Source organism: Capra hircus, chromosome 22, assembly GCF_001704415.2.
Source record: "Capra hircus breed San Clemente chromosome 22, ASM170441v1, whole genome shotgun sequence".
Taxonomy (NCBI): Eukaryota; Metazoa; Chordata; class Mammalia; order Artiodactyla; family Bovidae; genus Capra; species Capra hircus.
This window is the reverse complement of record NC_030829.1, coordinates 52,861,329-52,873,438: the sequence shown is the minus strand read 5'-3', so window position 1 is coordinate 52,873,438 and position 12,110 is coordinate 52,861,329. Positions and strand designations below refer to the sequence as shown.

Genomic DNA, 12,110 nt, shown 5'->3' with positions numbered 1-12,110 from the left:
TCCTTTTCCTATTTGGAACCAGTCTGTTGTTCCATGTCCAGTTCTAACTGTTACTTCTTGACCTGCATACAGATTTCTCAAGAGGCAGGTCAGGTGGTCTGGTATTCCCATCTCTTTCAGAATTTTCCACAGTTTATTGTGATCCACACAGTCAAAGGCTTTGGCATAGTCAATAAAGCAGAAATAGATGTTTTTCTGGAACTCTCTTGCTTTTTCCATGATCCAGCAGATGTTGGCAATTTGATCTCTGGTTCCTCTGCCTTTTCTAAAACCAGCTTGAACATCTGGAAGTTCACAGTTCACATATTGCTGAAGCCTGGCTTGGAGAATTTTAAGCATTACTTTACTACTGTGTGAGATGAGTGCAATTGTGTGGTAGTTTGAGCATTCTTTGGCATTGCCTTTCTTTGGGATTGGAATGAAAACTGACCTTTTCCAGTCCTGTGGCCACTGCTGAGTTTTCCAAATTTGCTGGCATATTGAGTGTAGCACTTTCACAGCATCATCTTTCAGGATTTGAAATAGCTTAACTGGAATCCCATCACCTCCACTAGCTTTGTTCGTAGTGATGCTTCCTAAGGCCCACTTGACTTCACATTCCAGGATGTCTGGCTGTAGGTGAGTGATCACACCATAGTGATTATCTGGGTCATGAAGAGTTTTTTGTACAGTTCTTCTGTGTATTCTTGCCACCTCTTCTTAATATCTTCTGCTTCTGTTAGGTCCATACCATTTCTGTCCTTTATTGAGCCCAGCTTTGCATAAAATATTCCTTTGATATCTCTAATTTTCTTGAAGAGAGCTCTAGTCTTTCCCATTCTATTGTTTTCCTCTATTTCTTTGCACTGATTGCTGAGGAAGGCTTTCTTATCTCTCCTTGCTATTCTTTGGAACTCTGCATTCAAATGGGTATATCTTTCCTTTTCCCCTTTGCTTTTTGCTTCCCTTCTTTTCACAGCTATTTGTAAGGCCTCCTCAGATAGCCATTTTGCTTTTTTGCATTTCTTTTTCTTGGGGATGGTTTTGATCCCTGTCTCCTGTACAATGTCATGAACCTCCGTCCATAGTTCATCAGGCACTTTGTCTATCAGATTTAGTCCCTTAAATCTATTTCTCACTTCCACTGTAAGGAATTTGATTTAGGTCATACCTGACTGGTCTAGTGGTTTTCTCTACTTTCTTCAATTTCAGTCTGAATTTGGCAATAAGGAATTCATCATCTGAGCCACAGTCAGCTCCCGGTCTTGTTTTTGCTGACTGTATAGAGCTTCTCTATCTTTGGCTGCAAAGAATATAGTCAATCTGATTTCGTTGTCAACCATCTGGTGATGTCCATGTGTAGAGTCTTCTCTCGCATTGTTGGAAGAGGGTGTTTGCTATGACCAGTGTGTTCTCTTGGCAGAACTTTAGCCTTTGCCCTGCTTCATTCTGTACTCCAAGGCCAAATTTACCTGTTACTCCAGGTGTTTCTTGACTACCTACTTTTGCATTTCAGTCCCCTATAATGAAAAGGACATCTTTTTTTGGGTGTTAGTTATAGAAGGTCTTGTAGGTCTTCATAGAACTGTTCAATTTCAGCTTCTTCAGCGTTACTGCTGGGGCACAGACTTGGATTACTGTGATATTGAATGGTTTGCCTTGGAAACGAACAGAGATCATTCTGTCGTTTTTGAGATTGCATCCAAGTACTGCATTTTGGACTCTTTTGTTGACTATGATGGCTACTCCATTTCTTCTAAGGGATTCCTGCCCACAGTAGTAGATATAATGGTCATCTGAGTTAAATTCACCCATTCCAGTCCATCTTAGTTTGCTGAGTCCTAGAATGTCGACGTTCACTCTTGTCATCTCCTGTTTGACCACTTTCAATTTGCCTTGATTCATGGACCTAACGTTCCAGGTTCCTATGCAATATTGCTCTTTACAGCATCGAACCTTGATCTATCACCAGTCCTATCCACAACTGGGTGTTGTTTTTGCTTTGGCTCCATCCCTTCATTCTTTCTGGAGTTCTTTCTCCACTGCTCTCCAGTAGCATATTGGGCACCTAATGAGCTGGGGAGTTCCTCTTTCAGTGTTCTATCTTTCTGCCTTTTCATACTGTTCATGGGGTTCTCAAGGCAAGAATACTGAATTGTTTTGCCATTCCCTTCTCCAGTGGACCACATTCTGTCAGACCTCTCCACCATGACCCTCCCGTCTTTAGCAGCCTGACACGGCGTGGCTTAGTTTCACTGAGTTAGACAAGCCTGTGGTCCATGTGATCAGATTGGCTAGTTGTTTGTGATTGTGGTTTCAGTCTGTCTGCCCTCTGATGCCCTCTCTCAGTGCCTACCTCTTACTTGGTTTTCTCATACACTGGACGTGGGGTATCTCTTCACAGCTGGAATCATAAAGGGTATATAGTTTATTGAGACTGGCTTCTTCCACTCAACATGAATGTCTTTGAGGTTCATCCAAGTTATTGAAAATATCAACAGTATTCTTTTTTATTACTGCACAGTATTTCATCCTACAGATGTTCAACAGTTATTCACACATTCAAAGACTGTTGGTTGTCTTCACTTTTTGGCATGAAAAATAGAACTGTGGTTAGGTGTACATACTTTGCTAGCACATTAGTTTGCATTCGTTGTTGTTGGTTAGTGAGTTGCTAAGTCGTGTCTGACTTTTTTGCAACCCCATAGACTGTAGCCAGCCAGGCTCCTCTGTCCATGGGATTTCTCAGGCAAGAATATCAGAGTGGGTTGCCTTTTCCTTCTCCAGGGGAGCTTCCCAACCCAGGGATCGAACTTGCTTCTTCTGCATTGGCAGGTGGACTCTTTACCACTGAGTCACCTGGGAAGCTGAGGTTTGCATTTCTCTAGGCTAAATACCTAGGAATGGAATTGCTGGGCCATATGGTGGGAATATGTTTAATCTGACAAGTCATACATCGACAGTTCCAATTTCTCCATACCTCTCCTCTCTAGCACTTGATATTGTCAACATGCAAATTTTTATTTTGGCCATTCTTATAAGGATATAGTGGTATCTCTGCACTTTTTACTTAATTTGTATTTTCCTAGTGGCTAAGGATGTTCAACATCTTTTAATGTTTACTTGTTATCTGTTCATTTTCTTTGGTGAAGTGTCTGCTAAAGTGGTTTTCCCATCTTTTACTTGGGTTGCTTGTTTTCATACTGTTGAGTTTTGAGAGTTCTTCATATACTCTGGACACAAATCCTTTGTTATAGACACGATTTGCAAATATTTTTTTCTCAATTTGTATCTCATCTTTTCATTCTTTTTTGGAGAGCAAAACTTTCTAATTTTGATGAAGCCCAATTTATTGAATTTTTTTTCTTTCATGGAGTGTACTTTTTATGTCATGTCTAAGAATTCTTTACCTAGCTGCAAGTCACACATGCACACACACACACACACTCACACACAAAACTAGATTTTCTCTGTAAGAGTTTTATAGTTTTGCATTTTATATTAGGTCTATAATAAGCTAATTTTTATACAGGGTGTGGGCCTTTTTTTTTTTTTTGGCATATTGGTATCCTGTTGTTCCAACACTATTTGTCGAGACATGTCTTTGATGTGTTTTTTGGGTTGTTTTTTTTTTTTTTGCTGAAATCACACATCTACATTACTGTACCTTTACAGTAAGACTTAACATTAGGTAGTATAATTTCTTCAACTTTACTCCTCATTTTCAAAAGTGCTTTACTTACTCTAGTCCTTTTGCTTTTCCATGTAAGTTTTAGAATCACTTTGCCTTTCTTTATTTTTAAAAATACAGTTTGGATTTTTGCTAGAATTGCAATAAATCTACAGATTTATTTTTGGAGAACTAATATCTCTGCTATGCTATCTTCTAATCCATTAACATGATATGTCTCTCCATTTACTGAAGTTTTATTTTATTCATTAGCATTTTGCAGTTTTTAGCAACCACATTTTGTACACATTTTGTTAGATTTATATCTAAGTATTTAATTGGGGGGCATTATTGTAAATGGTATCATCTCTTTAATTTCAATTTCCAATTGCCCATTGGTAGTACACACTAATTTGTGTGTATTAAACTGATACCCCACATCTTTGCTAAACTCACTTACTAGTTTTAGGAATTTTTTTGTGACTTGCCTCATGTACACTTGAAAAGAACCTATATTCTGTCATCATTGGATAGAAATCCAATAAATTACACTTAGATCTAGTTGGCAGCTGCTGCTGCTCAGTTTTTTTATATCTGTGATGATTTTCTATCAGTTCAGTTCAGTCGCTCAGTTGTGTCCGACTCTTTGCGACCCCATGGACTGGAGCACACCAGGCTTCCCTGTTCATCGCCCAACTCCCAGAGTTTCTCAAACTCATGTCCATTGAGTCAGTAATGCCATCCAGCCATCTCATCCTCCGTCGTCCCCTTCTTCTCCTGCCTTCAATCTTGCCCAGCATCAGGATCTTTTCCAATGAGTCAACTCTTCACATCAGGTGGCCAAAGCATGGGAGTTTCAGCTTCAACATCAGTCCTTCCAATGAACACCCAGGACTGATCTCCTTTAGGATGGACTGGTAGGATCTCCTTGCAGTCCAAGGGATTCTCAAGAGTCTTCTCCAACATCACAGTTCAAAAGCATTAATTCTTTGGTGCTCAGCTTTCTTTATAGTCCAAATGTCACATCCATACATGACTACTGGAAAAATCATAGCTTTGACTAGACAGACCTTTGTTGGCAAAGTAATGTCTCTGCTTTTTAATATGCTGTCTAGGTTGGTCATAACTTTTCTTCCAAGGAGCAAGTGTCTTTAAATTTCATGGTTGCAGTCACCATCTACAGTGATTTTGGGGCCCAAAAAAATAAAGTCTGACACTGTTTCCACTGTTTCCCCATCTATTTGCCATGAAGTGATGGGACCAGATGCCATGATCTTAGTTTTCTGAATATTAAGTTTGAAGCCAACTTTTTCACTATCCTCATTCACTTTCATCAAGAGGCTCTTTAGTTCTTCTTTGCTTTCTGCCATAAGAGTGGTGTCATCTGCATATCTGAGGTTGATATTTCTCTCGACAATCTTGATTCCAGCTTGTGCTTCATCCAGCCCGCGTTTCTCATGATGTACTCTGCATATAAGTTAAATAAGCACAGTGACAATATACAGCCTTGACGTACACCTTTCCTGATTTGAAATCAGTCCGTTGTTCCACATCTAGTTCTAACTGTTGCTTCTTGACCTGCATACAGATTTCTCAGGAGGCAGGTCAGGTGGTCTGGTATTCCCAGCTCTTTTAAGAATTTTCCACAGTTTGTTGTGATCCACACAGTCAAAGGCTTTGGCATAGTCAATAAAGCACGCTGAGAAGACAGAGAAAAGTAGTGAGGGTCTACTCCACCCAGTGGGACCACAGCTCCTCCTATCAGAGCTGGTGGGTTGTGCATCTCTGCAAGCCCTGCTGCTGGTCCATTCCATTGCTGCTGCCAAGCTCGGCAATATGTATGTATTGCAATTTCCTTGGTCAGCTGGGACACAGTGAACCACAACTAGCTGAGAGTCATAGGATGCTTATGAAGATAACTCTCACATCCCTCAATTTGGGTTTAATACTCTGAGTAACCAGAGACTTGGGAAGTTAAATGATTGGCACAGCAATTAGCACTTACAATGGGCAAATGTGCCTTTGTCTCAGCTGACTCACTAAGATCAATTGGCCCCCAGGGCAGTACTGATGCCTCACGGTTGGTGAAAAATTCAACACACTTTGTTTAACTGAATTCTATGAAGGTGTTACATGCTGCTGTTCTCTTTAAGCATGCATTAATTTTGTGAGGTAAAGTTTATAATTGTCATTGAAGTTATGGCTTTTCTGAGTTGGTGGTGATTGACTGGAAAGAATACTATTGAGTCTCTCAACAGGAATGCTTTGCGCTATGTGCTCAGTCGTTCAGTCATGTCTGACTCTTTGCGACCCCAAGAACTGTGGCCTGCCAGGCTCTTCTGTTCGTGGAATTTTCCAGGCAAGAATACTGGAATGGGTTGCCTTATTTCCTCCTCCAGGGGATCTTCCCGACCCAGGGATTGAACCTGTGTCTCTTACGTCTCCTGCATTGGCAGGGAGATTCTTTACCACTGTGCCACCTGGGAATGCAGTCTGGTGGATAGTATTGTTGGCATTGTTGAGCAGATACAGATGAATAGTCATTTATTCATTGAGGACAATCTTCCACATTTTCAAAGGACTTTCCTTCTATTGATATCTTCCTTGTCACCTTTCTGCAAGCTAGAGTAGTTGTCCTCATTTCAGAAGCCAGAAAACACAAATGTTCCCGGAAATGTGTATTATCTGTGAGGGAATGGGCTAATAAGAGGCTGAATCTCCAAGGAGGTTAGAACTGGGGAACTTGGATGAATCTCTAGTCCAAAGATAGAAGACAGTTTTTCTCTATTTATTGAGACATAACTTAAGTATAATAAAATTCACCTATTTTAGGTGTACAGTTTGATAAGTTTCATCATTGTATACAGCTGTGTAACCATGATGAGAAATAAGATATAAAACATTTCCACAACCCGAAAATGTTACCAGGCCACCCACCCCATCTGCTCCTGTCCCTCTGTTTCTGCAGGGCTCTCACCATAGGCCTCTGCAGAGTCTACATCCCACACCATGGGTACTCCTACCCACCCATCCTGCATGTCCCTGCCCTTAGGAATCACCTTGAGGCCCTCAGGCTAGGCCAGGTGACCTCAGGGTGCCCCTTACTGGCCCCACAGACTGACCCTCAATGCCTGAAGCACTGCCACAGGGACCACTGCCACTTCCTGGACAGACCTTCAGGATAAAGATAACTTGGAGGTGGGGGGCATTTATTCAATTCAACAAATATTTATTGAGCACTAGTACACACTTTAATATATTTAAATAAAATATAGGATAATCTCATTTCCTAAAAGCTCTGGGAGCTTTCTGCAAGGTCAGTTGGATTTCTGCTCTTTTGCCAGGAAATTGTGAGATCACTGAGCATTTCCAGGAGATAAGAAAGTCACTCTCCTCCTTCTTAGGGGACAGTTGGGGGCAGGGGATGGGGCTTGGGCCCTGAGTATGACAGCTGCCCCCTTAACCAGCTATATTACATTGATAAGGTCAGATTGCTACTCAGCTTCCTTACCTGCAAAATAGTGTCTACCCTGAAAGACAGCTGTTGCTGAGACCTACCTAGGCCCAGCCTTCCCTACCTTAGCTTCCCTGGAGCCAGCTCTGGACACAGACATGACCAACACACAAGAGGACAGAATCAAAGACTGAGTTCTCACCTTCGCTTGCACATTAGAATCACAGGAGGAACTTTTAAAAATCCTGACACCCATTAAATTTTCAAGGCTGATGAAATTAGACTCCTTAAGGAGGAATCCCTGGCATCCATTTTTTGTAAAGCTCCCCAAGTGACTCCAAGTTCAGTGAAGGTCAACAGACACTGATTCAGAAAGAAAAGAGAAGTATAATTATTTCATGTCTATAAAAAGAAAGTTGGGGGGAGGTTGTGATGATTACTTATTGCTAATTATTTTCCTATATCCTGTATAATTTGAGGTTTTAGAATTACAAAAGGCTATGTATGTTGAGATCAGAACTCATAAACTGCAAAACACTTTTACATTTATGATCAAATTTAATCTTCAGAGAAATTTTAAAGAAGAGGAGACTGAGACCTGGAGAATTATTGGCTGACAGAAGGTGCATCAAGTTGATACGTCTGGAGTAAATGTCTGGTTTCAAACCTGTCTCGCTTCCATCCTGCCCTAGTGTCCTTGCCCATCCCTCTGGGAGAGCTGTGATCCAGAACTTCATGCTGATTCTAGACCGAGTATCCACACACCCCTTCAAGAGTTCCCTTGGATGTTAGTGCCCAAACAACTCAAACTCTGTCCAACATTGCTCAGGGTTGCTCTGCACAATGCTCTTTCTCTGGTTGCCTGTCTTTGCACAATCATGGCCTGGGCAGCTCCACTGACACACCTCACTTTGGTTCACCACGTGGAGTTGACCTCTTCAGAATGCCTCCATTACCCTTGCCTCTGCCTCCCTGGACATTTCCAGTGGCCCATTAACTCCTTTCCCTGCACCCACTCTCACCCCTCAGCCCCTGTTTTGACCTGTCTGCTGGACCCACCAAGGTCTGGGAGTTGGGCAGTGGTCTCTTCAAGTAAAAAGTGAGCATTATTGAGTATCTGATATGTATGATTCCACACACAAGTGTGCATATACACACATGTGTACACACATGCATGTGCACACTGAGCTGCTTGCTCTGTTGTGTCAGATGTTGGGACTATTTTCTGTGACAAATCTCTTTAGTAAAGAGCCTGAAAATGTTCCGAGGTGTGCAGCCTGCCTTCTGCCTGTTACAGCCATGAGACCTCGAGCAAATTTAATCACTTCTCAAATGTCTCACCTAGAATATGAGGAAGGGGATATTGACTCATGGAGATATGATAACTAAAGGGACCAATAGCATAAAATGCCAATAGCATAAATAGCATAAAATACTTCCTGCTGATAAAAAGCTGAGAAGTCATTCATTTGTGAGGGGGAAGGAAGGACAGAGGTATTTGTCAGATGCTGGAGAAGGGATAGGCTACCCACTCCAGTAGTCTTGGGCTTCCCTTGTGGCTCAGCTGGTATAGAATCCTCCTGCAATGTGGGAGACCTGGGTTTGATCCCTCGGTTGGGAAGATCCCCTGGAGAAGGGAAAGGCTACGCACTCCAGTATTCTGGCCTGGATAATTCCATATAGTCTATGGGGTCGCAAAGAGTCAGACTGAGCAACTTTCACTTCACTTGTGACATGCTTCAGCGGGGAGCTTCTGCAGTCACATCCCTGGATCTCATCAATAAACCAGTGTGTCCCTATCACGAGGTTTTGTGCCGGATTGGGGTCTCCCTCAGGAGTTAAACAGCAGGATCTGTACCTTCCAGAGTACGAGGGAGCATGTTCTGTGGGGGTTCAGTCAATATTTTCTTTTTCAGGGGATGAACAATCAGTACGTCCGCCGGGAGGTCTTCTGCCGGAACACCTGTCACGAGCTCAAACGCTTCTGGGAAAGGGAAATTGGCAAACAGACTTACTATCGAGAATCAGAAGAACATCGCCTGGGAAGAAGTGCACTGAGAAAGTACGTGCCTTATCTACTTTTTTATTATTAATTTTTAAAAATAAACTGACTTTTAGGGTGGTTTTAGGTTCACAGCAAAACTCCATCACACAGCCTCTCCCACCAGCAACATGCCCCACCAGAGGGTACTCTGTTACAATTCATGAACCTACATGGACACATCATAATGACCTTTGCTTCTGTGTTTTTTGAAAGCAAAATTTATTTCCCCAGAAAAATGCCAATCCTAGAGGATGCAATTATTTTAATTTTTGCATGTAGTCCTGCCACCATTTGTGGTTATGGGCAGTAATTTAAGAAATTCTTCCAAGTAACAAGTGTACAACAGCTCTCATCTTTATAACCAGAAAAATCTCTCCTCTCTGTCAGCATTTCTAGTGTGTGAGGGTTACACTAAATTTGTGGAGCATGTCAACAGATGTATCCATGAAGAACAATGAAACAAAGGAGACAGTGATCAGCTAATGGTCGGTGCTCATTTGGATAATGACACAGGATGTCCTGCGTGGTTCTGGGAGGCTCTTGGCCCTCTGGTATGCAACCGTGTTCTAGCCAAAGAAGTCAAGTGGAGAGCAGTGACTCATGCGAGCAGACCTGGGTTGCTGTCTCTGGAAACACTGGCCCTTCACCACCCTCACACATACAGCCTCTCGATGACTGCAGGGAGTCACCTACAGGCCACAGGAAAGGACAGGCCAGCTTGTCTGTTCCCTCAGAGGGAACAGTTCAGTTGCTGTCTGTTCACCAAGACCACAGCTAGTGAGTAGCCAGGGGCTGTGGGGCATGTGTATGCTAGCCATTTTGTCTCCTCTATTGGCTTTTTAGCTATATCTCTGTGTGTTATTCTAGCGGTTGCTTTAGGATTTATATACTTATCACAGTCTACCTTCAAGTGATACATCATTTCCTGTAGAGGGTAAGAACCTTGCAATCATATGAATACAATTTTATCTCACCTCTGGTTTTTGAAAGATAGCTTTGCTGGGTAAACAATTCTAGATTGGCAGGGCTTTTCCCTCCTCTTAAACTTTAAAGATATTGCACTTTCAAAGGAAATTTTAGAAATTAAGACTAAAATAGTATTCAAATAGAAAGAAAGAAAGAAAGTGAAGTCGTTCAGTCATGTCCGACTCTTTGTGACCCCACGGACTATAGCCTACCAGACTCCTCTGTCCATGGGATTTTCCAGGCAAAAGTACTGGAGAGGGTTGCCATTTCCTTCTCCAGGGTATCTTCCCAACCCAGGGATCGAACCCGGGTCTCCCACATTGTAGGCAGATGCTTTACCATCCGAGCCACCAGGGCTCAAATAGAAATGAGATTTCAAATATGTATATATTTAAATTTGCAAGCCCTCTGCATACCTTTTAAAGCCCAAACACACAAAAGCACACACAAGCATACTTAAAACACCTTCAGAATAAAAGGGAAAAGAGCTTCCCTGAACCAAAAGTCATGGAGAGGAATGCTCCATTTGTATATTTTGTTTCTATTTTCAGGCTCAGGGAAGAATGGAAGCAGAAAGTGGAAACAAAGCTGAGACTACGCAACAATCCAGATGAGACAGAAAAGCAGGCTAAAGTTGGCCAAGAGCTGCATTGACACAAGAGGATACAAAGCACTGAGGTTATTCTGCCAGGACAAGCCAGTGCAAATCCCTTAGTCCCTTTGCTACACCATACATATCCCATACTATTGTTTCCCCCACCTGTGAGGGGTTTACCTGTGGATCCTTCTCCAGTGCTGAGTGGGAATTATTAGCCAAGACAGTCCTCTCTTCATGGGAGCCAGAATATTATTCCCAGTACCTCTAAAGATGGAATTATCTAATATCAAAGCTCTATGTAGCTTACTTTATTTCCATATTATTATCTTCTAATTTTGAAATCCCAATATTGAAATTCTAAGCACACGAGGTGGGGGGTGATGATTTTTACAGTCATACTGGGTTGACCAAAAAGTTCCCTCAGGCGTTTTGATAACATCTTAAGGAAAAACTCAAATGAACTTTTGGCCAACCCAAGACTTTAAACATTTGCACAGTACTGTTGCTCTACATCTCTCCTAAGAAACAGATCATGTAATCCTTTCTCTTGTTTTCTTTTAATAAGAGAAATGCACCTATCTGCAGCAATAAAAATGTTGTAAATAGTCATTAGTACAAGGTTCATAAATTAATTGATCTAATACTATGTTTTCTTCACATGAATTTAATTGGCTTATTCAAAAACACGTTCACATAGAACCACTCAATAAGATTAGGATAATTTTAATATAACGCGGTTGCCATGCCATTGCTGGCATGTGTGCTCCTTGTTTTGGCCATTCAGGCATGCAGGATCTCAGTTCTCCTGACTAGGATCAAACCCACGCCCCCAGACAAGTGAGACGTCTTAATCACTGGACCACTAGGGAAGTCCCAGGTGCTCTTCATTTTCTTGCTTTAAATCTCCGCATGCTGGCAGCTAAGGTGTATCTTGCCACCCCAACAAAGTGTGTCACATAGATTCTGGACTTTGAAATATCATTGTCACTGCCCCGCTATCTCTCAGATCCCCTTACAGGGTTGCTGCTTCTTAGAGTGAAAATTGTAACTAGGCCTGGTGCACTTCCCAAACAGGGCAAAGGAGCAGAGAGATAGATGTATGTTGTAAAGTACTTGATGGTTGTAGGTAGCTAGCACCTGCAAAGTCTTACATATTCAAGCAGCAGTGCTACCAGGAGACACAGAGAACAAGGCAAGGCAATTTGGAACAAAGAAAGTGAGGTGTTCCAGTCCTCTAAACGCCCTGATATACCACAAAGTGCTTCCATTAACATCCCCAGAGGGCCCAGATGGGAATCACCATCTCACTGGGAAGCAAGAAGAGTTAGGGGAGCACTTCCTCAGATTCACTTATATGATCCAGGAATCAGGGCTCAGAGCCCTTCTCCCTGTTATGGTC

The 12,110-nt window shown here is 42.1% G+C and overlaps 1 protein-coding gene across 1 annotated transcript in view; it reads left to right on the top strand.

Annotated features, from left to right (window-relative positions):
* The window catches only part of LOC106503427, a 29,009-nt gene extending 17,490 nt beyond the window's left edge, over positions 1 to 11,519 (top strand). The window contains exons 2-3 of the mRNA XM_018066681.1: positions 8,939 to 9,165; positions 10,665 to 11,519. Coding sequence (XP_017922170.1) covers positions 8,939 to 9,165; positions 10,665 to 10,767 — 330 coding nt within the window. The 3' untranslated portion in view covers positions 10,768 to 11,519. The remainder of the gene's footprint in view (positions 1 to 8,938; positions 9,166 to 10,664) is intronic.